This window comes from Dipteris shenzhenensis, chromosome 33 (assembly GCF_047967505.1).
Source record: "Dipteris shenzhenensis isolate YYH24624 ecotype China chromosome 33, Dip_SZ_1.0, whole genome shotgun sequence".
Lineage (NCBI taxonomy): Eukaryota > Viridiplantae > Streptophyta > Polypodiopsida > Gleicheniales > Dipteridaceae > Dipteris > Dipteris shenzhenensis.
The window spans coordinates 11,353,334-11,376,963 of NC_141628.1; the positions used below are offsets into that span (position 1 = coordinate 11,353,334).

General features: G+C 42.0%; 2 protein-coding genes across 2 annotated transcripts; both read right to left on the bottom strand.

Moving 5' to 3' along the window:
• Positions 1-6,678: 6,678 nt before the first annotated feature.
• On the bottom strand, positions 6,679-8,109 carry LOC147879685 (uncharacterized). The gene is made up of 2 exons (XM_087371433.1): positions 7,840-8,109; positions 6,679-7,389 (listed from the first exon to the last, which is right to left on the bottom strand). Exons 1-2 carry the CDS (start codon positions 8,107-8,109, stop codon positions 6,679-6,681), a joined length of 981 nt encoding a protein of 326 aa, XP_087227559.1.
• Positions 8,110-11,076: 2,967 nt separating this feature from the next.
• LOC147879686 (7-deoxyloganetin glucosyltransferase-like) lies at positions 11,077-13,768 on the bottom strand. Its single transcript, XM_087371373.1, has 2 exons — positions 12,509-13,768; positions 11,077-12,401 (listed from the first exon to the last, which is right to left on the bottom strand). Exons 1-2 carry the CDS (start codon positions 12,990-12,992, stop codon positions 11,473-11,475), a joined length of 1,413 nt encoding a protein of 470 aa, XP_087227499.1. The 5' UTR covers positions 12,993-13,768; the 3' UTR covers positions 11,077-11,472.
• Between the last annotated feature and the right edge of the window lie 9,862 nt (positions 13,769-23,630).

A 23,630-nucleotide genomic window follows, 5' to 3' on the forward strand; every position in this document is an offset into this window, starting at 1 on the left:
TGTACATCTGTGTGTGTGTGTGTGTGTGTGTGCCCCTCCTTCCCTTTGTGTCTCTCCCTCCCTCCATGTTCCCCCACCCTTGTGTGTGTGTGTGGAAGACTTGACAACACCCCTTTGCATAGTGAAAAGACAAAAGAGCGAAGCAAGACAATGGAATAAGACTAATTGCATTAATGGAAAAGTTTGTACAAGTTGGTGAATCCCTGTTTATAAAGGAAACCAGCAATGACTTTGTGAAAACTATATAGAAGTGTAGCTTGGATAAGTCGTGGCAAGCATCACTTTTATTGAAGAGGGGAGTCTGCCTACCTGTCACCATCCAACAAGAAAACATGATAATAACCAGCTTAACTTTGATTGGGAAGATAGGTGTCATAAACAGCCCTCACTTCTTATCATGGTCACAATAAATTAGGAGCTTAACCACAAACTTAAGCAGCTCATTGTGATATTAAAGGTGTAAAAAGGTGGTTAATAGTTTGTGGACTTAAAGCAATTAAATTAGAGAAAATATTAAAAGTTTAGAGGACTAAATGAGAGGATAAATTTTTAGAAGGGTTATAAATGGGGATTACCTAAGGGGGATAATAAAAACAAAGAATTAATAGGGGGATAACCTAAGGGGGGAGTAGAGAAATTTATTAAAAGAGGAAAATAATAAAAAGAGGGTAGGAGAGAAAAATAAAAGGAAAAAAGGGGGTAAGTTTTAGAAGAATAATTCTTAAAAAAATTTGTTGGAATAATGAATTTAGAACATTAAAAATAGATGAAGAATTAAAAAAGGAAGAGATGGGGGATTAACGGTGGGAAAAATGAAAAGAAGTTTCGCTAAGGAGAGATTGGGGGATTGATGGGAAAAAAGGGCGGATCTATGGAAAAAACCTTTAAAAATGGAAGGAAGTTTCACTGAATTACTTTTTACAACAATGAAGAAAAAAGGGGGGGGGGGGGGATGAACTAAGTGTTAAAAAAAATCGGGTCAAAGGGGGGTTATAAGTTTAAACAAGGAAAAAAGGACCTTGGAGTCCATGAGAGTCTATGCAAGGAGAGGGAGCACGTGAGTCGAGGAGCAGCGTGAACTTTGGAGGTTGAGATGGTGCACGTAGGTCAAGTAGATGCACGGCGCGATGCTCGGCGGCTAGAGGAATGAGGTCAAAGACCAAGCCCAACAACTCTATGAAAAGATCGAGGCAAACATCACGTCAGGCAGCGAGTGGTCAGAGAGGAGGGAGACATCACGGCAGGGAGGCAAACAGCACTGCAAGGGGGCAGTGGTCAGAGAGGTGGCTAGTCGAAGTACGTAGGAGGTGGCAATGAAGGAGATGGCCAAAAGGTACGATAGCAGGAGAGGGTAGATGAAATAGAAGGTAGAAGGGGGAGGGGGGACTGTTTAAATAGATTTGTAGGTGGGGGTGGTGAAGAGTCAGGTTCGAGCAGGTGAGTAAAGGAGGCGGATAGTCGAGAGGTACAAGAGGCAGACAGTTGGGGGGGGGGGGGGAGGCATAGGGGGGTGGGTTGATTAGTTACCTGTAGTTTAGTTTGAGGTGTGTAGTATAAATAGAAAAATAAGGCAAAAATAGCTAAGAAATAGGAAAATTTGGGAGACAAGAGGGGGGTTTGGGGAATAAATTAGGGAGAGCCAAGTTAGAAGAAATGAAGGAAAATAGGAACCATGAAAAGATGAAAAAGTAAGGAAATAGAAAAAATGAATGAAAGATAATAAAAATAAGCGAAAATAGTACAATTAATTAAGTATAAATTGAGTAAATAGGGGAAAAGAAGGAAAAAGTAAAGATTAATAATAAAAATTTAAGAGAAATTAAGAAAAAATAACTGAGAAAAATAAAAATAAAATATGGAATAAAAGAAAAATTAGAAGAAATTTAGAAATTGGGAGAAAATTTAAGAACTTAGGAGAAAAATTAAGAGGAAACTAGATACTTAGAACAAATTGGAGAAAAAGAGGAAAATTTAAGAAGAAATTAGGGAAGAATAGGAGATAATTAGGAAAATTTATGGAAAAGAAAACTAGGAAAAAAGGGGGGGAAATAGGCAAAATATAAAGAGTTAGGAGAAAATTTTAGGAAGAAAATTAGAAAAAGTAGGAAAAATAAAGGAGAAAATTGGTCATAAAATAGGAAAAATTTGGGAAATTTTAGGAAAAAGTAGGGTAAATTAGGAGGGAGAAAATAAAGGAACTTAGGGGGAGGGATATAAAGAAGAAATTTAGGAGAAAATAGGAAAATGATGGCAAACATGGAATTTTAAGAGAAAGAGAGGGGAGAGAAGGGTAGAGAGAGTGAGGGAATAATTCTGGGGGGAGGTAATTTAAAAGGGTTTTAGAGGGATTATAAAGGGAAGGAAAAGTAACTTAGTATGGTCAAAAGGAAAAAAGGGATAGTTATGTGTGTGTGTGTGTGTGTGTGTGTGTGTACCCACCTTTGCCTCAGTAGGATACAACTCACTAGGTGAGACAGTAGGTCATCACCTAGTGTGATGACCTACTGTCTACCCAAAGAGAATAAGAAGTATTGAGAGAAGTGCAATTTAAAGTAATGGAAAAGGATTGGAAGAGAAGTACTTAAGTGAGGTAGGTAAACAGTATGGGAGAAAATTGGTTTAATGGATATATGGGTAAGTTGTGGTTATAGTAATATAAGGTAAGCAAAGAAAGGCGACAATTATGACAACAATCTAGGTTAGAAGAGTTTTGTAGAAAAAGGGGAAAACTAACAAAGTAAGTATGATAAAACAGTATTGCTCAAAGGAGTTAGAAGGCCGAAAAGCCATGATGACTTAAATGTATTGTTTTGAAGGTGGGAGCTGGAATCAGGGGTGAGCTGTTGAGAGTTTTGGATTTGGAATGTGACATCCGATGAATAATTCTGCAAGGACAAGAGAAGGATTAGAAATATGTTTATTAGAAAAAATAAAACGAATAAAGAACAAGTTAAAGAAGGGAATCAAGAAACCAAAAAAGGCCTTACTGACTTAAGTGTACTATGTGCAATCGTGTCCAGAGTTCTAGGGGAAACAACCTATGTGTGAAAGACTTGACAACACCCCTTTGCATAGTGAAAGACAAAAGAGCCAAGCAAGACAATGGAATAAGACTAGTTGCATTAACGAAAAATTTTGTACAAGTCATGAATCCCTATTTATAAAGGAAACCAGCAATGACTTTATGAAAACTATATAGAAGTTGAGCTTGGATAAGTCTTGGCAAGCATCACTTTTACTGAAGAGGGGAGTCTGCCTACCTGTCACCATCCAACAAGAAAACATGGTAGGAACTAGCTTAACTTTGATTGGGAAGACAGGTGTCATAAACACCCCTCCCTTGTTATCAAGATCACAATAAATTAGGAGCTTAACCACAAACTTAAGCAGCTCAATGTGATATTAAAGGTGTAAAAAGGTAAACCTAAGAGCAATTAAATTAGAGAAAAAATTAAAACTTTAGAGGACTAAATGAGAGGATAAATTTTTAGAAGGGTTATAAAGGGGGATTACCTAAGGGGGATAATAACAAAGAATTTATCGAGAAATTTTAGAAGATTCAATTGATGAGATAAAATTATGGATCACACGAGAAGGACACACACCTTTGGAAATGAAGCAAGAAGAGGATGAGGAAAAAGGAAATGGAAAAGATAAAGTGGAGGAAAAAACGAAAGGAAAAAAAAAGAAAGACAAGGCAAAGTCAAGCAAGAGTGGCAGAAAGAGCTCTAAAAAGTAGCACTTTTGATTGTATTTGAAACATATAAAAGAGAATGTATTCCTGATTACTGTTTTCCATCAATAATTGACATCTGCAAGATGTAGCCAGTATACTTTCTTTATTCTTTTCATAAAATTAACTTCCAACAATGTTGTAAATATTTTAATGGACTATGCATTATTATATTTTGTGTGATAGATATGCGTTGAACTTAGCTTTTCTTCTCATGGATATGAAAAGCATAATTTTATTGTTGGTGCTTCATTTAGATTATGGAGAGAGATAGTAAATTTCTTTTTATAACTTGGATTGTATAACTTTATCGAAAGGTGCTTCATTTAGATTGTGGAGAGAGACAGTAAATTGCTTTTTATAACTTGGATTGTATAACTTTATTGAAAGGTGCTCCATTTAGATTGTGGAGAGAAACAATAAGTTGCTTTTTATAGCTTGGTTTTGTATAACTTTTTGAAATTGCAAGGGCTACCGGAACAATCGCCAATTCCGTTGATGAAAAGGAGGTTGCAAGGACAATCTTTCCCCTTTCAGGGAGAGGGAAGTTCAAGCAAGAAGGATAGAAATGATAAAATCTAGCTAGCAAGTGTTCCAAGGATGTCTTTTGTAAAAACAATAGTCCCGTTGAAGGGAAAAACATTACAAGAAGCGCAAAAGCCTGCAGATTTGTTATGTTTTGATTTCCTTGAGAAGTGTGATGCTCAGTAGGATTACCATTTGTTTTATGAGATGTGGAATAAAGAGCTCGATTATGCTGAAATTTTGGAGAGCCACAAATATTTTGTAGTAGACGAGCTAGTAGAATTTCACAAAATTTCAGAGAAATAGAAAGTAACCATATCTAGGAAGTCGTATGTCCATGCCAAGGATTTGATTATAGACAAAAAGCTTTGGATTCCCATCAATAGGAGGTTTGATAGCTTTCTAAAAAAATACAAAGCGGTTTGTAATATTCATAGTGAAGGATGCAGGCTATTGGAGGTAAGCCTTGCTTTTGCCGTGTTTTTAAATCTTTGTCATGAAGGTACGAAAGACATGCCAAAAGAGGCCATGGAAGATCTTGGAGAAGAACTTGATATTGAAGACAAAGGCAAAAATATAGAAGAGGAACAAGAACTAGATGAGGAGGATATTAATCTTGAGGAAGAGAGCAAGGAGGCTGCAGCCTTGGATCTTGTAGCCTTAAAGTCACAAATAGTAAATAGAGCTATGTCTACTGAATGAGTAGATTTTGAGACATGTAGTCTAGCTATACCTATCTATCCTTCCTTCACTATTCAAGGTCGAGAGTATTATCTGCTCTCAGATATATGCGTCATCTTTGACCTCAAAGAAGATTATGCTTTGGCCTTAATTGCTCAAATATGTAGCATAGATAAGGATGTTGGAATTGAAGATGATGAATTAATGGTACTAGAAGATACATTTGATTCCAAGGAGGCGCTCTTGATGTGCTATACGAAAACTATGGATGAGGAGGATATGGATGATGAGACCTTTAACAAGATCAAAACACAAAAGTTGGAGGAGCAGAAGGATATTCAGCCAAAGGTGAGGGAGCAAAGGAAAACACAAAGTAGCGTGGAAAGAAGCATTGACCTTTGGACCGATAAAATTTTGGAGGATGATGAGAATATGAAGATACGCTATCTCACTATTTTCTCTGCTAGATCTTTTTTATCTCATGACTTATATATATTTCTCATTGCTTCTTTTTTTATACTATCTCACTATTTTCTCTGCTAGATCTTTTTTATCATGGCTTGTATATATTTCTCATTGCTTCTTTTTTTATATTGTAGCTCTATATTGAAGATGACAGTTTTTTGAGAAGGTCCTATGGGAGCCGAGAAAGGGGACTTGGACAGTTGTCATCCCTTGCACAGTACATGAACAAGATGTCATCTACCAAGATTTTGATATACCATAGACAATTAAGTAATGATGGAGAGACAACTGTCTACTTTTTAAAATGTTTGTCAAAGTTTCTTGGTGGGTACTAGGTAAATTGGCAGAATGACAAAGTTATATTAATTAAGAAATTATCTGCTTTGGACATTTTTGGGTATGGCCCTAGCAAACAGTGCTCAAGGCTAGGGTACTTTTTGACATATAATGCTTACGCTTTAGCACTTGGAATCAAAGATCCTAGCCAATTAGATGGTTATGGAAAGCATCATTTGATTAGGTTTAGAGAGCCGCTTCTACTAGATTCTGAGGCTAAACAGATTGAAGGAGAGCAGCTCAATGTAAAAGAAGTACAAGAGTAAACTCAAGTATATTGTATTGTCAAAAGTTACAAAGGACACAAAGTCCTACAAGAAAAGATAAAAAATATTACAAAGTCTCTGCTTCATTGTTATAAATCTCCATAAGGTTTCCAACTCTATCAATCCACTTGTGATTCACAAAGACCTTTGACTGCCTCCACTCTACGTGTTTCTATGCAGCTGTTGAATTATCAAGGATCTGCCTTCTTCTTTTCTTTTGTGCCACATTAAAGGCAAGTTTAACTTTTGACAATGAAACTTTTTTCTGGATTTGCAACCTCTGAAGTATACCTCTAAAAAACCACTGAAATACTTCTTTGAGACTATTTGCCTTATGGGCTCCTCCAAAATGCTGTGTATGTCAAAAAAAAGCATTTCTTGCTATGTAATGAGAATTTTCCATTCCTTGTGTGGACCATATTGCAGGGCATCTATACTTTTTAACAAAATATGGAAGGTGGTTGTATAGAGTATGTTGTAATCACATAAAATATTAAGTCATAATTTTGTAAACCATGTTTGAAAGTACAAACTATGCATACAAAACAAATTAATTCAACTTACCATGTAGTGTGTTACATTGCAGCTTTGTCCATGCTTGTTTCATTGATTTTCCAAAAGCTTTTAGCTTCTCTCCTAACGCCCGATGATTGCTCTTGGTCCATGTCTTTTTCACAAAGCTGGAAAAGCTTCTCTGAGGATTTTTGCCATATCATCTTTAACTGCATTATGCACATGCTTCCAAAGGACGTATCTCACCCTAGAAACATATCTTGATCGTCTACCAAGTTTCCCTTCTCTTTGTGGTTCTGATAAAAATCTTCTTGCTTTGACTCCACCAATTGATGGTTTGATAGGAACATCCTTTCCATTTGAGGACTTCTTGATATCTGTTATGATATGAACATCTCCTCCATGAAGACCCATGTCTGATAATACTTTTTCTAATGAAACAATTGCTTTTTTCCTATTTTTTTCTGGTCGAAACTTCCAAGCAAATCGAATATACAAAAAGACCAACTTTTTGATGATTTTCCATAAAGCATGCAATGTGTATATATGTACATTGCATAAAGGAATCTCAAGAACTGCTTTGAATTCAGGATCAATCTTGTCCCTATTAAAAGCTTTTCTCCACCATTTAGGATTCATGACATGGGCTGGCTCCTTCCAGTAAAGGCATGGAGATTTTGAATTACCTCCTTTGCTTATGTTGAACATACATTTGAGGGTCTTGAGGTCCCCTGTCGTATGCCAATCAACTTGGAAATCACCCTTGCCTTCAACATGAAGTTGCCCTCCTTGAATCTGGTTTTTGATGACTTCTAGTATTTTGGTATGGTGAAACACCCAAAACAAGGTTTGGTGGTCCTCTGTCTTTACCTGCCATTAAGAAGAAAATATATTGAAGCATCTAGATCTAATAAATGAAATCAAACAACAATATATTTGGAAAATGAAAGTTCACGCTTACCTCAAATGCTCCCAACCACCAAATGTGCTTCTCTGATTGTACACTGAAATGCTCTAAGTTTTCTTTAGTGATTGATGTATCATGCCCTATTCATAAGTGTGATGGTCACTCTTTCAATCTTTTTCTATTTCACAATTTCACATTCATCCAACTTTATGACAAATATAAGCCATCCCTGACACTCTTCAAAATCATGGTTTTTGATGACTTCTGGTAATTTGATATGGTGAAACACCCAAAACAAGGTTTGGTGGTCCTCTGTCTTTACCTACCATTAAGAAGAAACTATATTGAAGCATCTAGATCTAATAAATGAAATCAAACAGCAATATGTTTAAAAAATGAAAGTTCATGCTTACCTCAAATGCTCCCAACCACCAAATGTGCTTCTTTGTTTGTACACTGAAATGCTTTGAGTTTTCTTTAGTGATTGATGTATCAAGTGCCCTATTCATAAGTGTGATGGTCACTCTTTCAATCTTTTTCTCTTTCACAATTTCACATTCATCAAACTTTATGACAAATATAAGCCGTCCGTGACACTCTTCAAATATGATTCCGTAGAATTCAACCATTCTTTTTTGTAATTGTTCAAGATCAACAAAAATATTATTCCAAGGATTATACATAGTGGCCCCCTTAGTACCTTCAAATACATCCTCAATATGCAACCATTAACCAATAAAATCATCTACTTGTTCGTTGAGTGAAGCTCTTAAATTCCAAACTTCTGTAGGATTTGAAAGTACACATTTGATCCTTTAATCTCTAAAAGTTGATGACATTGCTTTGAAGATATAAGAATAACATTTCGTGCTAACTCCACTCTCATCGAGAGCCTCCTAAATTAAGTTTACATCAACTTTATTGCTTTCCACGAACTGTTGCACAACATTGCGTTTGATAATTTTAAACTTCTTTTTGTCAATCATCCCTTTTGCAATAGTCATTGAAAATAAACCTTTCATTTGTTTTACGGGAAGAGCGTTCGAATCAACATTTTCCTTTTGGGGCTCGAAAACTTTCTTATAAACTGGATGCGTAAATAAACTGGATACCCGCAAATTTCAGCAATGTTGTCGGATTTGAGAATGGTGGTGTAGAACTGCAGATAAGACATTTTGGAGAAACCTTCCCATCACACTATAAGTGGATATGTTGTAAACCTTCTCTCCTCATGTTTTCTCTTTGCACTATGTCGACGTGTTATCGTTTTGGAAGAGACGCATATTCTTCAGCTAAATCAAAATGAAGATGGTGTTGCCATCTCTTGTTGGCTTGTTCTGTAGAGTTGTAGTTCAATGTTGCCATTTTGAGTGCAATGTTTTTCCATTGCTTTGCGATTTTATTACTCTTTCATAAGACAAAGACTCTTGATGGTGATACACTTTGAAAAACAAGCATATGGCGAGATTAGTTATGGTGTTTCGACAGAGAAGCTTAAAGATTGTGGAGATGGCTAGAAAATGATTGAGAGAAAGACGTGGCTTGTAGGATTATTGAATAATAACGTTCATGAGGTATGGGAGTGAATATAGAAGAATTTATTTATTCTTTCATCCTCTGACATGTTTACAGTACTTGTGAATATTTTATAGATTATTTTATTACTTTCCCATATTTCGGACTATGAAAAAAGAAGAAATTGTGGATTTTTCTCGGGGCCCCAAAGTGAGCTCCCTTTTTTCCTAGTGTGTCATGTGAACTACTTAGGAGTCCTACAAGAGCATTTGTAATAATTCATGGGTATCCCCCCCACCATTTGGGCTCTCTTTTGTGGGAGTGAGGGACCCTCGCTGCAATAGAATGATGGATAAAAAATGAAGAAAAAGAAGATTACAACAACATGTGTCCTTCGTGTTGCTAATGTGTTGAATCTTAAGTCAATGTGACTTTTGATGCAAAAGCCAAGAGCCTCACTCCAAAAGTCACCCTTCTTCACCAACAGCTCATACATATAGATGGAACAAGCCAGTTTCTTTTCAGCTCTATGAAACTGTATTACTGTAATTTATCAATACAATAGATGGCATCTACTTCCCAGTTGTGTGCTTCAATGGTAGAAACAGTAGAGGGCGAAGGCTATATATTAGGTGAATCTATGGGCGAGTAGAAAGTGTTTCTAAATGGGCTATGCATGCAATCATTATACAGGCCCTATTGGGAGGTTGGTTGATGCCACCGCCCCCTATTTAGGCAACCCATACCATCAGTGTGGCCAATTAAGCATCCACCCTTGTTAACCCTGTGGCAACAAGGGCCAGAAGTGCAATCTAGAGCAACAACGATGATATCATTCTATGTGTAGAGTAGCGACAAAGCTACATTGGTAATATCTTTAACCTGAAAGATGGTATGATGAATCTTAAAGAATGAGGATACCCAAATCCTCTCTAGAAAAGATCAAAACATACTTGCAAAGTCAAGATTTAGAGAGAGAAAGACTAAATCTAAAGACTGAACGACTAAAAGCCTACACTTTTTGAGACCTCCCCACTTTGTGTAGAGACCCAAAAGGTCCTCCCAAAAAGTGGAGGGACTCTTGTCCAAAAGGTCTCTCCTACAAAAGAGATCTCGCCCCGGAGGTACCTACAAATTGTATAGAGTCCAACATGTATAAATCTCTCTCAATGGAATGAAGCTCCCACTATTTGGGGTTCAGTGTTCAAGCTCACTATTGTGTTCGTGTGATTAATCTCCATTGCATCCATGCTCTTTTACACTATCGTGCTCTAGCATGCCCCTTCCCCTGCACTCCCTCCTTCCTCCCTTCTCCTCCTCCTCCCTCCTCGTCCTTCTCCTCATCATTCCTCCCCTTCCTCCTCCTCCTCCTCCTCCTTCCTCCCTTGTCCCTCCTCTTCAACCCTTACCCCCCTCAAAGTCACGAGGACACTCACTCTCTACTCCTCAACCCTAGATGACTCCTAAACCCTACAACCCGCTTTGAACCCTAGAACTCCTAGAGAGCTCTCTCAACCTTGTCCCTTTCTAAACGCTGCAATCCCCTTCTAAACCCTTGAACTCTCGTGGAGGCGAGGGCCTCCATCCATCGTTGTGATCAAGCCCTCTTTCTCAACAACGCTTGCATGAGATACTACTTTCTATGCTTGAGCCTACTCTCACCAGTACACACCCCAAGGACCTATGCTACACTTGTGAACACCTATGCTACAACGAGCAACAACACGACTTTAGGTGACCAAAACCCTCGAAACCTACACTTGGGAGAGATAGTGACAACATCTCTCTATTAGGGAACCCCCTTACCTCAATTAACACTCATTACCTCTGACCATTGAACCACGCTCAACTTCCATCCAGTGGGCCTCCTACCGAGCATCTGTGATATTCAATGCCTTCTCTTCATAAACAGGAGCATTGATTTCTAACAAATTATGACATTTGGTCATAGTCTTAAGAAAAATGTACTACTACAAAAACATGTAAAATCCCAGAGTGCCATGAAGAATGTATTATTAAAAATAATATAAAATCTCTCTCTCTCTCTCTCTCTCTCTCTCTCTCTCTCTATATATATATATATATATAACTATGAGTTTTTTGAAGGTGTTGAACCCTCATTAGAAAGACTTCCCGAGTTCAAAATAAAAATTATGCAATTCACCTACATTAAACCTAGGATTTAAAGAAAGAAGGCTCTGAAAGTAAACCTTCCAGAACATTAATCACCAAACTAAGACCGATTACAGATTGACTGCCCCCACTAGGGCAGGTAGGGTCATGAGCTCGCATAGCAACCACATGATAGGATGGAAAAAAAGAGGCAGTTCAAGCAAGATGGGAAACAAACAATAACCCCGCCCACCACAACTAACAGATTTTTGACATCAGGACTTGAACCCTCGCCCGGCAATTACCCAAGCAAATGCAATTAATATCGTGTTTATCTTCTATTGTGCATCTGGTTGTGTAACGACACATGGCCCATCCGTTTTCTACTTGGGGCGAGCACCGGGGGTGCCTACACCGCTCTAAGGGGTGGATTGTGAGACTTTAGCTTGTTTAACAACATCCAAGAAAGTCTGAATATTAGATAGGGAGGAACCACCTTCTTGAACAGATGACCTAACTAAGTGCTTCATCTCAAGAGCTCTGCACTTCATATCCTGTGCTCCATCACCCTGCATCACAGCCTTCACTACACGCTCCACTTCTGCACTCTTCACTCTTCCATCCTCTTCCTTCATTGGTGACAAACCCACTTTCCAAATGTCCACTATAATTCTTGCATTCAACGCTTGCTCTGCTGCATCTGGCCAACAAATCATTGGCAACCCTCCCAGAGAGATGTTCTCCAGCACTGAATTCCATCCACAGTGAGTTAGAAACCCCCCAACTGCAGGATGAGATAGCACTCGCAGTTGAGGTGCCCAGGAGATGATTGTTCCTCGTCCCTCTATTCGATCTAGAAATCCTACAGGTATAACATCCGATATCGAACTGTCCTGCACACGAATCACCCACAGAAATGGCTGCTCGCTCGCTTCCAGACCCATTGCGAGCTCAGCAATTTGTGTTGCATCCAAAAATGCCATGCTTCCAAACGAAACATATAGCACAGACCTGGCTGCCTGCTTATCCAACCATAGGAGACAACTGTCTTCTTCCGGCCACATGCTCGTTTCCCCTACCGTGTCCTCTCCGTTGAGAATGAGTGTCGGTCCGATGGCGTACACTGGAACCTTGAACTCCATCCCATCGAGTACGCTTTTTTCTATCTCGTACACAGAATTGACAAGGACCGCAACAGCCTTCTCTGCTTCTTCAAATTGACGTATTACGAACTGGAAACGGTAGTGTGTCACGCTCGTACTCCTTAAAGATACCGGAAGATCGTTAGGACGCAAGGGTGGAATACCAGGAAAGCAAGTAATCAACTGCTCCGACGACCCTTTGACATCTGAAAAGCGCCAAAAATTCCGGTTCGACTAAATTTGGGAAGATTGATTAACATCAGGGTCATCTTGCACCTCTGTTTCTGGTAAGAAGAAAACACGAGCACTTTACCTTTCAAAGGGAGCACGCCGAGAGAAACAAGCTTGGGTACGGAGGACATGACCGCCATCGCTGAAGCATTAGTCGTACCAAAGGCCACACTCGGAAGACCAAATTTGCGTGCCAAAGAATGTGCCCAGAACACGAATGTGTCAGCTAGGATGAAGTCTGGAAGTCGGCCCTGGTTGGCAATCTCCTGCATAAACTTATCCACAGTAATTTCCATGGACACAAGGGCTTCATAGGCATCTAGGAAGGTGGATCTTCGGGGGTGCTCGGCGGGAAGGCCATCTGGGACGCCAATGATATTGACGGAGGGATCTGAGTGAGCGTTGCCGGTAGCCATAAGATTGAAAGCGTGTTGAGGGATGACGAATGTGATTGACAAGCCATAAGAGGAAGCGAGTTTGCGGGACACATGGAGTAAGGGATTGATGTGGCCTTGCAAGGGATGAGAAAGGACGAGGGCATGAAGGCGGTCGGATGACGGAGCCATGGATCAGCAGACAGATTTCAGCTTCAACAAAAGCAAGGTGAGCAGATGCAGCCGGATGAAATAAGATTGCAGCTACAACCAGCAGGAAGATTGTCGGGCAGAGGGAGCTTGATTGAGCTATGGAAGACAAAATCGTTGTGCGTTCGCTTGCTAGATGAAATCAAAGCCGCAGAAGGTTCAGAGATGGTGATGCCGTGCTGAAATCGAAGCACAACTAAGATATTTCTAATCTTGGACCGAAAAACCACAACAAGAGCATCAAACATAGCTCAGAATCATTCTGGGCTCGAAAACCACAACCAGAGCATCAAACATAGCTCAGAATCATCAACCAGGGAAGCAAGCGAGGCCCTATCGTCCACAGAAGTTTGTTCCACGGATTATTCACAGCTGCAGGCTGGCCGATTTCTGCTAAACACTGTTACGTTCTTCCCTCTCTCTCTCTCTCTCTCTCTCTTCAACTAGTTGTTATCTGAAAGCTCACATTTGGGTGGTCATGGTGTGTAGCACGAATCAGAACGAAAGCCAACAACGTGCAAGCTTTAGAAACTAGAGGCTCCAGTGGCTCCAAACAACCCAAGGGTCATTGAAATGATGAACCGACGACATCCTGCATGATTTATTACCATTCCATCCGACCATATTTCCGAGATCTACTGCTTGCAATCTGTCAAGATGTTGTCGAATACGCCCCGCACGATTAAATAACCAATTAATTCTTCGAGACGTTGTTGAATACGCCCTCCAAAGAAATCGAACGCGCAGCTTGTCATTTAGTTCCCACTACATCCAGAATTTTCCTGCGCGATCTACGTTTGTAATCTCGTTCCCACTACATCAAGAATTGAGGCCGGTTACGATGATGGAGTAGGGAATCGGCGTGGGGTGGTGGCCTGACTTGGCGACCGGCCATCAGCTCGAGAGTCGGTTTCGCCGATTTCGGACCGTCGATGGCTTGGGGAGGCGGCGGCTCAACACGTGGCGTGAATCCGAGTGATTAGGGTAGACGAAAAGCGCCATCCCTCGATCGTAGGATGTAGGTTCTAATCTAAGGGTGCTGAAGAGGCGTCACATGGCTATCGTAGGATCATGATGTGATCCAATGGTCGTAAAATTCATGGCGCTTCTGTTAGTTCACGTGCTATCGGGTCAAACATGACGTGTCAAGTGGATTTTGGGAAAAGAGCCGGTTTTTAACGCGAGGGCAGATTCTGGTTCAGAAAGATTTGAGATCCAACGGCTGAGATGGACGCTCAGCCATTGACGGGCAGCTGAATGTACGTTTGTAATCTAGATCCCACTATATCCAAAAATATTCTGCTCTCGTTTTGCCGGTTACCATGATGGCAGTATCTGCATGTCAAACCTTAAATCACGAAGGGTCTGGATTCCTCCAAACCGCTTCAAAATAATAAAACATATAAATAAACAAGAGGCATATGTAAACCCTCCACCAAAATTAGAAAAAATAGGTTTTCTTGCTCACATCTCTCAATTTTGGACTCAAAAAGGGCTCTTGCATTAGGCCCTTAAGATTTCTCTAACCTCAAGACTAGGAAACTAGCCAATGGGAATGCTTGGGCATTAAAAGAATCAAGTATTCTGTATTGGCCTCTCTTTGGTTGAGAGACTTTCCTTAGTTGGGGTTGGTGGAGAGACTTTACTTAGTCCCAAGTGTCTCTCACAAGCCCCCAAGTACCACCTTGGGCATTTACCCACCCATTTGCCTTTTGGGGTCCCGCTACTTAGTACTCTTCCCCTTCCCCCTCCTTGGTGGATGTGTAGCAACTTTTCCCTCCGCAAAATCAAAATTTTCCCCACATCCCCAAACACATCACTCATCTTTAATTCCCTACATGCTCTTCCATGCTGTGGCTCGAATCTCTTTAGGTAATGCCTTCAAAGTCTAGGTTTCTTTCTTGACTCCTTTAGGTATGAGTTTTTTATGCCCTTTGATTTCAAAATTCTCCCACTTTGAAAAAATTGCATTTATCTGATCCCAAACTTCTCCACTACGAAATGTAATTCGAAACATCCCGTCCCATGATCTGAAGCTGTCACTTGGCCTTGACGGATCTCTAATTGTTGCAAAAATCCCAGTCTCATTCAACAAAGACAACGCAACTCTGGAGTGATCAAAGAATGATCCTCTTTGAGTTTCGTAACAAACTCATTGTGATAGAAATGCACCCGTTCTATCCAAGACATGGACTTCTTGTAGTCATTATCGTTATTGTGATCAAAAGCCAGTAAGTTTGCCTCTGAATCACTCAAACTAGCATAAATTGTACAATTACATGTCTTGTAATGAGAGTTGCATGGAAACTCAATATTCAACTGCCTTTTTGACTCTGCTGAATGGGAGCCTCCACGAACAAAGTAGTTATAATCATTTTCTTTCCGACGATCAAAAGATGCCTTGTCTGGACAATCTTTTGGATCCACGAGCACAATGTAGTTCACAACTTGTGCATGCAGATTGTCCTTCATTCGTGACTTCAAATTCTCAATATGTAAAGGATGTATTGCACGCACCTCAAATGGCCAAAGGCTAGTGCTAGGATCAATAGGAGGTCTGATAACAGGATCAATGTGCAATAAGAAAGTCTGTCGATCCACAAGGTTATCTCGTTGTACCTTTACTTGGACTCTATTTTGATGTGTATATGAGGTGCCATCTCCAATGTCAGCTGCTGGTACTTGCATCTCACCACTGGTTGGGATTTCAATGATATCCAATGGCTGTACTCTCCTTAGAGCCTTTGATCCTGGTTTACTCCGTTTTTCCCTTATGCAGTAGATGGAGTCTCCTCAACAACATCCTCATAAGACTCCAAAGGAAACACACTTGCAGCCAATAGAGGTCATTTTTTTGAGAGCGGTGCACTCAAACCATGCCCACTTGGGGGTGCACTTAATCCATGATGGCCTGAAAGAGAAGGTGTTCTTAATCCATGTGAACCCATGGAAGTTCTTAATCCTTGTGTACTAGAGCCAAATTTTTTAGCTTCAACACGGGAAGATCCCTTTCCTTTAGACTTTGAAGAACCTCTTGGTTTGATTGGTGATGTTGCGGTATCTTCTTCATAACCCTCCTCTGTATGCTCCTCAGAATCACTATTGGAAGTTGATACCTCCATCTCCTCGATTAATTCATCAACCTCCACAATTCGATTTGTTAAGTGATAAATAAGATCCTGGACACACAAAACAAAATTGAATCTCTCATAGTATTCAAAAGAAATTACATAAACATAGAAAATTAGAAATTACTTATGGATAGTAACTAACCTTATGGATGAAAATTAGAAATTACTTATGGATAGTAAATAACCTTCCTTTCCTCTTTGATTTGTTTTAATTGTTCCGCTACAGCAGGCGGAGTAACAGCTTTCAAAGGCAACTTGTCTTCCGTAGCAATACAAACAATAGGTTTCTTATTGTTATCAATCCCAAGCATTTCAACACTTTCCTCATTGGACTCACTTCTTGTGATATCTTTAATCTTTATTATTGGCTTAAAAACCGATCTTCTAGTGGAAAGTGTCTTTGGAAGCAACAAATTCATCTCTTTCGTATCAGTGTCAACTTTGATGGTCCATTTTGAATCAATGTTATTGTGTACTTCTGCTATGTCCCATAATTTTCAAATTTGCAATGAATCTTCATCAAACGGAGCAGGAACATCATAAATCTGTTGAAGCTATTGCACCTCAAGACTTGGATCCTTGGCACTTTTCTTTGGTTCCTTGGTGCCTTTCTTTTCCACCCTTATCTTTTGCATCCTAGTGGAAGCATCCTCCGATGTGGGCTTTCCAAAGGTACAGATTTCTTCGAAAGTTTGTTTGTTCGACATGATACCTACAAAAGACATAAACAATGTCAAAATACTATGATATCATGGAGAGAATATCTCAAGTTGAAAAAAACAAAAACTAGTACAACAAGCTTGATGGTTTCTAAAAAGACTTTGAGCTTCTAAAATATACGTTCTTCATGGAAAAAGATGTTGACATGCTTATTATTGGAACATGATTTTGGACTAGAGAATAAAAAACAAAAAAGCATGAAAAGTGACAACACTACAATGCAAAAACTACAAAATTATGGCCAAAGCGCCTCTCTCTCTCTCTCTCTCTCTCTCTCTCTCAAATTTAATTAGAAAACACTTAAAAACAACTCCGTAATTCGAAGAGAAAAATCTGCTTTTCAATACAAATTGACCAAAAATTTAAAAAATTCACCAAAAACCCCTCTCCCTCTCTCCAACTATCCCTGTCTCTGTGGTGGGTCTCAGCGGTGACTCACGTGTCGTGGGGTAGTTGAAGATATGCCGACGGAGTCTACACTCCCGACTACTCCTTGTGGGAGCAATGCATAGCACGAGTCGTCCGCAAGTGTCACTCAATCGGCCTTCGAATTGTTGCAGTGTGGTTTCACGTGTGGAAGAGGGAAGGGGAAGAGGGGAGGGGAGAGGGAGAAGGAGGGAGAAGGGAGGAGGAGAAGGGAGTGAAGGGGGATAGAGTGACAACCACAAAGGCACTACAATGGAAACAAGAGAACACCCAAAACACTCTCGTGGAAGAGAAGAGGGAGCTTGTATTCAAACTTGTGCAAACAACAATGAAGACCAAAGTCAAGCATTTGGTCTTTTATACATGTCACCTTTTGAAGGGGGCCAACCCTTTTCCTTTTTAGCACTCTCCCTCACTTTACAACCATGGGCTCTTGGGCTCGTAGGGTGCCAAGGCATATTGCTATTCTTACCGACTCTCCCTATTGGCGGAAATAGCACTTATGTTAACCATATTAAAGTGCTTGGGACAAGCCTGGCATTACGAGGTGCTCCTAACCGGTTCCCAAATAGCGTTTGTGTTAGCCTCACCACTCCTAGGCTTGGGTGATTTGGGGCTCAAATTCCCTGAGTGTCCTCACACCTTCACCTATTTGGGGCTTGAACCTCATAGACTAGGCTTAAAACCTAGAGTGACGAGGCTAGGCTTCCATGAGACACTCAAAGGTAACCCTGAATGTTGCTGGGAAGCCTTTTCTTCGTAATATTTGGGGAACAAACTCCCTGAGTTTGATTTGTACTCCATTCATGGGGCTATTTTTGTTGGCGTCGCTATTTCCTATGGATGTGGAGCTGAACAGTGCAAGGCGCATGCACTCTTTGTGGCCTAGAAGTGTGCATCTCCTTGTTCCTAGTATGCACCTCCTTCTTCGGGGGGAGTGGGGGGGGGGGTAGCTGGAACATACAACCTATGCATGTTGCCTAGAATTTTTGAATCCTTGGACTTTGGAGCAGACTTTGGGTATTTGGGGATCAAACTCCCTGAGTTTGAGCTATAATCCTTCCGTGTTTACATTGCTTGTAATCATTGACCTTGGTGTTTTTGGGTATCAAACTCCCTTGTGCTTGTCCTGTTGGAGTATATCATTCGGCTTGGTCACCTTTACTCATTGATTACCTTGCATTTGGTGGTTGTACTCTGTGGATGTTAACATGCCCCTTTTCCTGTTGCTGATTTGTCCTCGAGTCAGCTGGCACTGGAAGAGGTTGGTGGAGAGGACTGACTGCAGGATGGCGTAGCGGTCCAGCTGCCTAGATGTGAGGCGAGTGGTACGAGCAGTACTTCTAAAAATGGGTGGCTTGCATATCCTCGTAAGTGCTGAGGTGATGCCCATGGAGGTTGTAGACGCGGAGGTCCTAGAACTGAGTTGGACCAATGTCAGGGTTGAAGACAAATCTGGTTGGTTAGATTGTGAATGCGGTCGTCGATGGGGCGGATGTGGGCAGGAAGATCACGAAGGAGTAAGAGGATGAGGCGATTGAAATGGATGGAGGCGACAACAGCTAAATATGGCATGGAGCTGTAGGTGTTGTTGAATGACTTGAGGAGGAAGCAAAACCCTCCTGCATCATGTCTTTTGAAAAGTTGTACTTAGGAAAATTGTACAACACATTGGGGTCCTATTGCTAGAGAGCTTGAAAGGTGATTAAAGTCCAATGTCATTCCATGGGCATGTAGAGTGGGTGGACTCGATGATCGATGGGCGTGCTATGGTAGTAGCACCAAAATTTCTCCAGCTTAAAAAATGGGGCTTGGATGAGATTTGAGGAGATTTGTGAGGCTTGCTCTTGCCTCCTCTGTAAGATCGTGTGGGCGACTTGCGGCAGTTGTGCCATGGCTTCAAAGAGATTCATCTCCATGACAACTATTATGCCGTCATGTGGTTATAGCCTCCCGTTGCCCTTTACTGGGGCGCGCTGCAAAATTGTATGGCCTCTGCTAGGCCTGCCCATGGCGTGGAAGAGGTGCCAGTGTCGAAGGATGTTGTCTCTTGAGGGGTGGTGGAGACTAAGACAAAGGGTGCAACGGGGGTGTTTGGTGCCATTTTGGCTCCTATATGGAGGCCGATATCAATGATGTCATTGCCTTGGAGGTCTTCAATGAGAATAGGCACTCCTTGCACCTATTTGCCTTTATCTTGAGGACCCAACCACTGTAGGCATAGTTGTCGTTGCATGAATTCATGCAACTGGCTTTCCTCATATTGGTTGAGCGGTTGAATTATTTCCAGTTGCCCCTGAGTGATCGAAGTGGCACTTGGCGTTGTCGTCGCTCTCTTGGACCTTGTTTCTGTCTTTTCCTACTCGATCTGTAGGGACCGGTGGGGGATTTCTCGGTGAGGCTGAAGCCGACTGGCAGATGCTGACTTTTCAAGTAATAGAGGACTGGCATGTATAACATGGGATTGCTCGATGACGTCCCCATGGGTGCTGAGATCATCTCTCAGCTAGCTGCAGTAGTAGTCAGCCCAGTTTGTCTCCTGGAAGTTCATCATTCTCAGCAAGATATTGGGCACAATGGATTGATGATGGTCCATGTACTTCACTTGCATGAACCAGTGCAAGGCTCTTGCTGGGCACTCTACCTTGAGCTTATGGATGGTGGTGAACTAGATGCGGCTTCTGCACTTGTGGCAGTCGTAATGACAGACCATCTTTAGGGAGTCGAGCTTCTTTTCTTTCTTGGAGTATTTCTCTGCCACCACTGGTAGGTTGAATACTACCCACATCGCGTCTTGATTGATCTGGTAGTGGTGGGGATTGTTGATTGCATCATGCAAGACACCAATGTTGGTGTTGCTGTCATATCTCTTGAGGAATTCCACCAGCAGCGTCATGTCCAGGTGGCATGGGAAACGGGCTGCTATTCTTCCCAAGCTTGCAAAGTTAAGTGCCTCCACAACTGCCGGGACTTAGAGAGTGGCATATGCTACTGTAGTGTGGTAGTGGAGGGTGTAGTCCCGACCCTCGTAAGTGAAGTGTGAGTGGATCACACAAGCATCTAGCTCTTGGAGCCATGCTTCTCCCAATGGCGAGTGCGCGTGTGAACGCATGATCTTGTAGTCGCCTGTGGTTGGCACCAAGGTGCGCTTTTGTGTTTTCATAGGGGGCATGCCTGTTGTAGTTGGCTCTTCCTGGGCAACCTGTTTGGTGGAGGTGTCTTCGTCCTTTGCGGGTATTTTGGTCGGCATTCGAATCATGGTAGAAAGATTACTCTGAGAATCTGATGGGCTAGTGGCCTCTGGAATAGGGTGAGGGTGGAGACCTAGGTCAGCCTCGAATTTGAAAAAGTCATGTTCGAATTCCATCGCAAACAGGAGTGGAAGTTGCGTGATGAGGGAATCGATGGATGAGGAAGAACAGGAGGACATAAATTTGTCGGTGGGGATGTAGAGGAAGTGGATAGGAAAATGTCAGATTTCTGGATAAATTTTGGCAGAGTTGTGCTGCTATAACAGCTATGGCGATGATCCGACGGGGTAGGCCTGCTTTTATAGATTTCTATCCCTCGAATAGCGGGATACTAGTATGGCGACAGTCGGTGCTAAATTTGATAACAACGGTCGGTGGCAAACTTCGATGGCGATGGTCGACGTGGAGTGTCTTAGGCCACGTCCGGCATGGTACTCAAATGGCGACGGGGCAACGCTGTTTTGGATGGCGATGGCCCGACGGGGTATCATGATCGCAACGGTCGGCGGCAAACCTTTCAGCCAACAGCCGGTGGTGAATGCTTTGATGACGGTCGGCAGTGAATGTTTCGGCAATGTTTCGGCAACAGTCAGCAAGGTAGTGACTGTAAAAATAGGAAAAAGAGAAGGAAGGAGGAGTGGGGTGGGGGAAATGTGGACGGAGCGGAGGGCACTTGCATTGTGGAACGTGATAGTGAGGTCAGCGTGCAAGAACATGAACACTTGTAAAAAATGCATGAACAGACTGTAATCACATGGTGTTGACTGTGTGTGCACGTGCGGTGTGTTCAGTAGACTACAGGTGCATCGGGTGAGATGCCTACCGTATCGACTCATCTAGACCTAGACATGATGATTATGATGAATGCGGTGGAGGCAGGCACCGCCGTACTACAGCATAGTGAGTGAGGAGCCATGTAGAGTATACATCCAGCTTGTTCCTTACCTTGGATGCCAGAGGCACCGTTGTGTCGGACTTTGTTATTGTCGCAGGGTCCAACTTCAAGTGTCCATCCCTAAGGCGAGGTTCTTGTGTAACTCTTCATAAGGTGAAATTTGCTTCCTGTGGAGTTCCTCAACTAGTGGTGGCGATGCTTGTGTTGAGTCGGACCGTTTGTAGCACCAGGGCATATTTTGTACCTTGAGGCTATCCTAATGTGTCTGGATCATTGGCAGGTTCTTGTGGTGCTGCCTTCAATGCCTTCGGGGTTTGCGCTGTATTCTTCTAGATCTAGGTGACTTTGTTGCCTCGGTCGCCCAAGCGGGCAGTGTTGCTCGAACTATTGGTGATGCATGGCAGTGGATGAGGCATGAACATTGGGCACGGCTTTCTCCACGTATTGAATGTGTGTGGGGGAAGCTTTCTTGAGGTGACCGGAGCTATTGTTGCTGCATTACCTTTTTTGGGCACTGCCGGTTCCAATCGAAGTGACGTTGGGCGTAGAGGATAGTATCTTGTACTTGAAGCTCCCAAATTTCTTAGGCGGAGGATGGTAGTGTTGGCTGAGTGTGCAATGGCATTGGTTTACCACTGTGGTGAGCTTTGTTCTCCTTTCGAGCTAGGCCCTTGGGCGGTGTGCTGGTAGAGGCTCGGGCTTCCAGTTGGCTTTGCTGCGTTGCTTCATTGTCATGAATTGACGAGGTCGGGGCCAAAGAGGGAGGGCTTGGTCTGTATAGTGAGACTACCGTCGTTTGACCACCATTAGTAAGCGAAGCAGTCTGGGTGCACCAGTCGATTTGGCAGTTGACTGCATAGCACCAGATTCTTCCTAGAGTAATCTGCTCTTTGGTGGCTTCTGTAGGGAGAACATAAAAGCATATATCTACAGCTTCATGAACAACCATTAGACTTAGATTTACATAACCCAAGGTTTGCAAAATTTGGCCATTTATAGCTCTTATTGAGGCAATAGTGAGGGCTAGGGGTACCTGTAGCTTTTCCCATACCTCTCGGGAGATGAAATTGTAGCTTGCTCCTGGGTCCACGAGTGCTTTGATGCGCATGCGTGGTACCTATAGCTGAACGAGCAACTTGGCTGGCTCTATTGTTAGCTCATCTGTTAGTTGCATCTGTTTAGTCATCGCCGCCTTAAGCAGGGTCATTTGTCTATGTTGTCAGATCTTAGCATTATGGATTCTGGCTTCGTCGATGGCCTAGCGCGTCATCCTGGCCTTCATCTCGACCACCTCTGTTGGAGTTATTTTTCTCTATGCATGGCTTGAAGAGTGGGGATAGTGAGTGTTCTGTAGTATCTTTTCAATTTACTTCCATTTAGGTAGCCATCCATTTCTGTTCCATCAAGGGTGGCTATTCTGCATGACCCTTGAGGAGTGATCTCAACTACGTGGTAAGGACCCATACCTCGATACTTAAGCTTACGTTTGGTGTTGCGGACACTGTACAGGATTGCCAAGTCTCCTTCTGTCAGGTCCTTGTTCTTGAGGTTGTGGTCGAACCACTTTTTACGTCGAGCCTTTTTCTACTCGAAGAGCGTAGGCTGCTTGCAACCTTGTCTCTTCTAGCCTTTCGAGGTCGACTAGCCTTTTGGGTAGCACGTTTTCTATTAGTCTTTCCTTTACGGCAGCAAGGCGAAGGCTAGGCACTACATACTCCATTGGCATTATTGCCTCTACCCCAAAGGCTAACTTGAAGGGGGTACAATGTGTTGCCACCTTGTAGGAGGTCTTGTAGGCCCATAACGCTGCTATGAGCTTATGCGCCCAGTCGGTACGACCAGCTTCTACCATACATGTGATAATAAGTTTTTTTGGAGCTTTCGGCCAAGCCATTTGCTCTGGGGTAATATGGCATTGAATTACTATGAATGATCATAAACTCGCTTGTTAGGATTGTTATGGTTTTGTTGAGGAAGTGAGTTCCTCGGTCGCTGACTAACTCCAACGGGCATCCAAACCTTGTGATGACTTGTTCATATAAGAACTTGGTAGTGGATCTTGCATCAGGCTTTACCATGGCTCTTGCTTCTACCCACTTAGTGAAGTAGTCGGTGGCTAGGTTGATGTAGCAAGCCCCGATCCCCTTAGCAATTGGGCTTATGGGACCAATGAAATCAATGCCCCACTTCTCGAAGG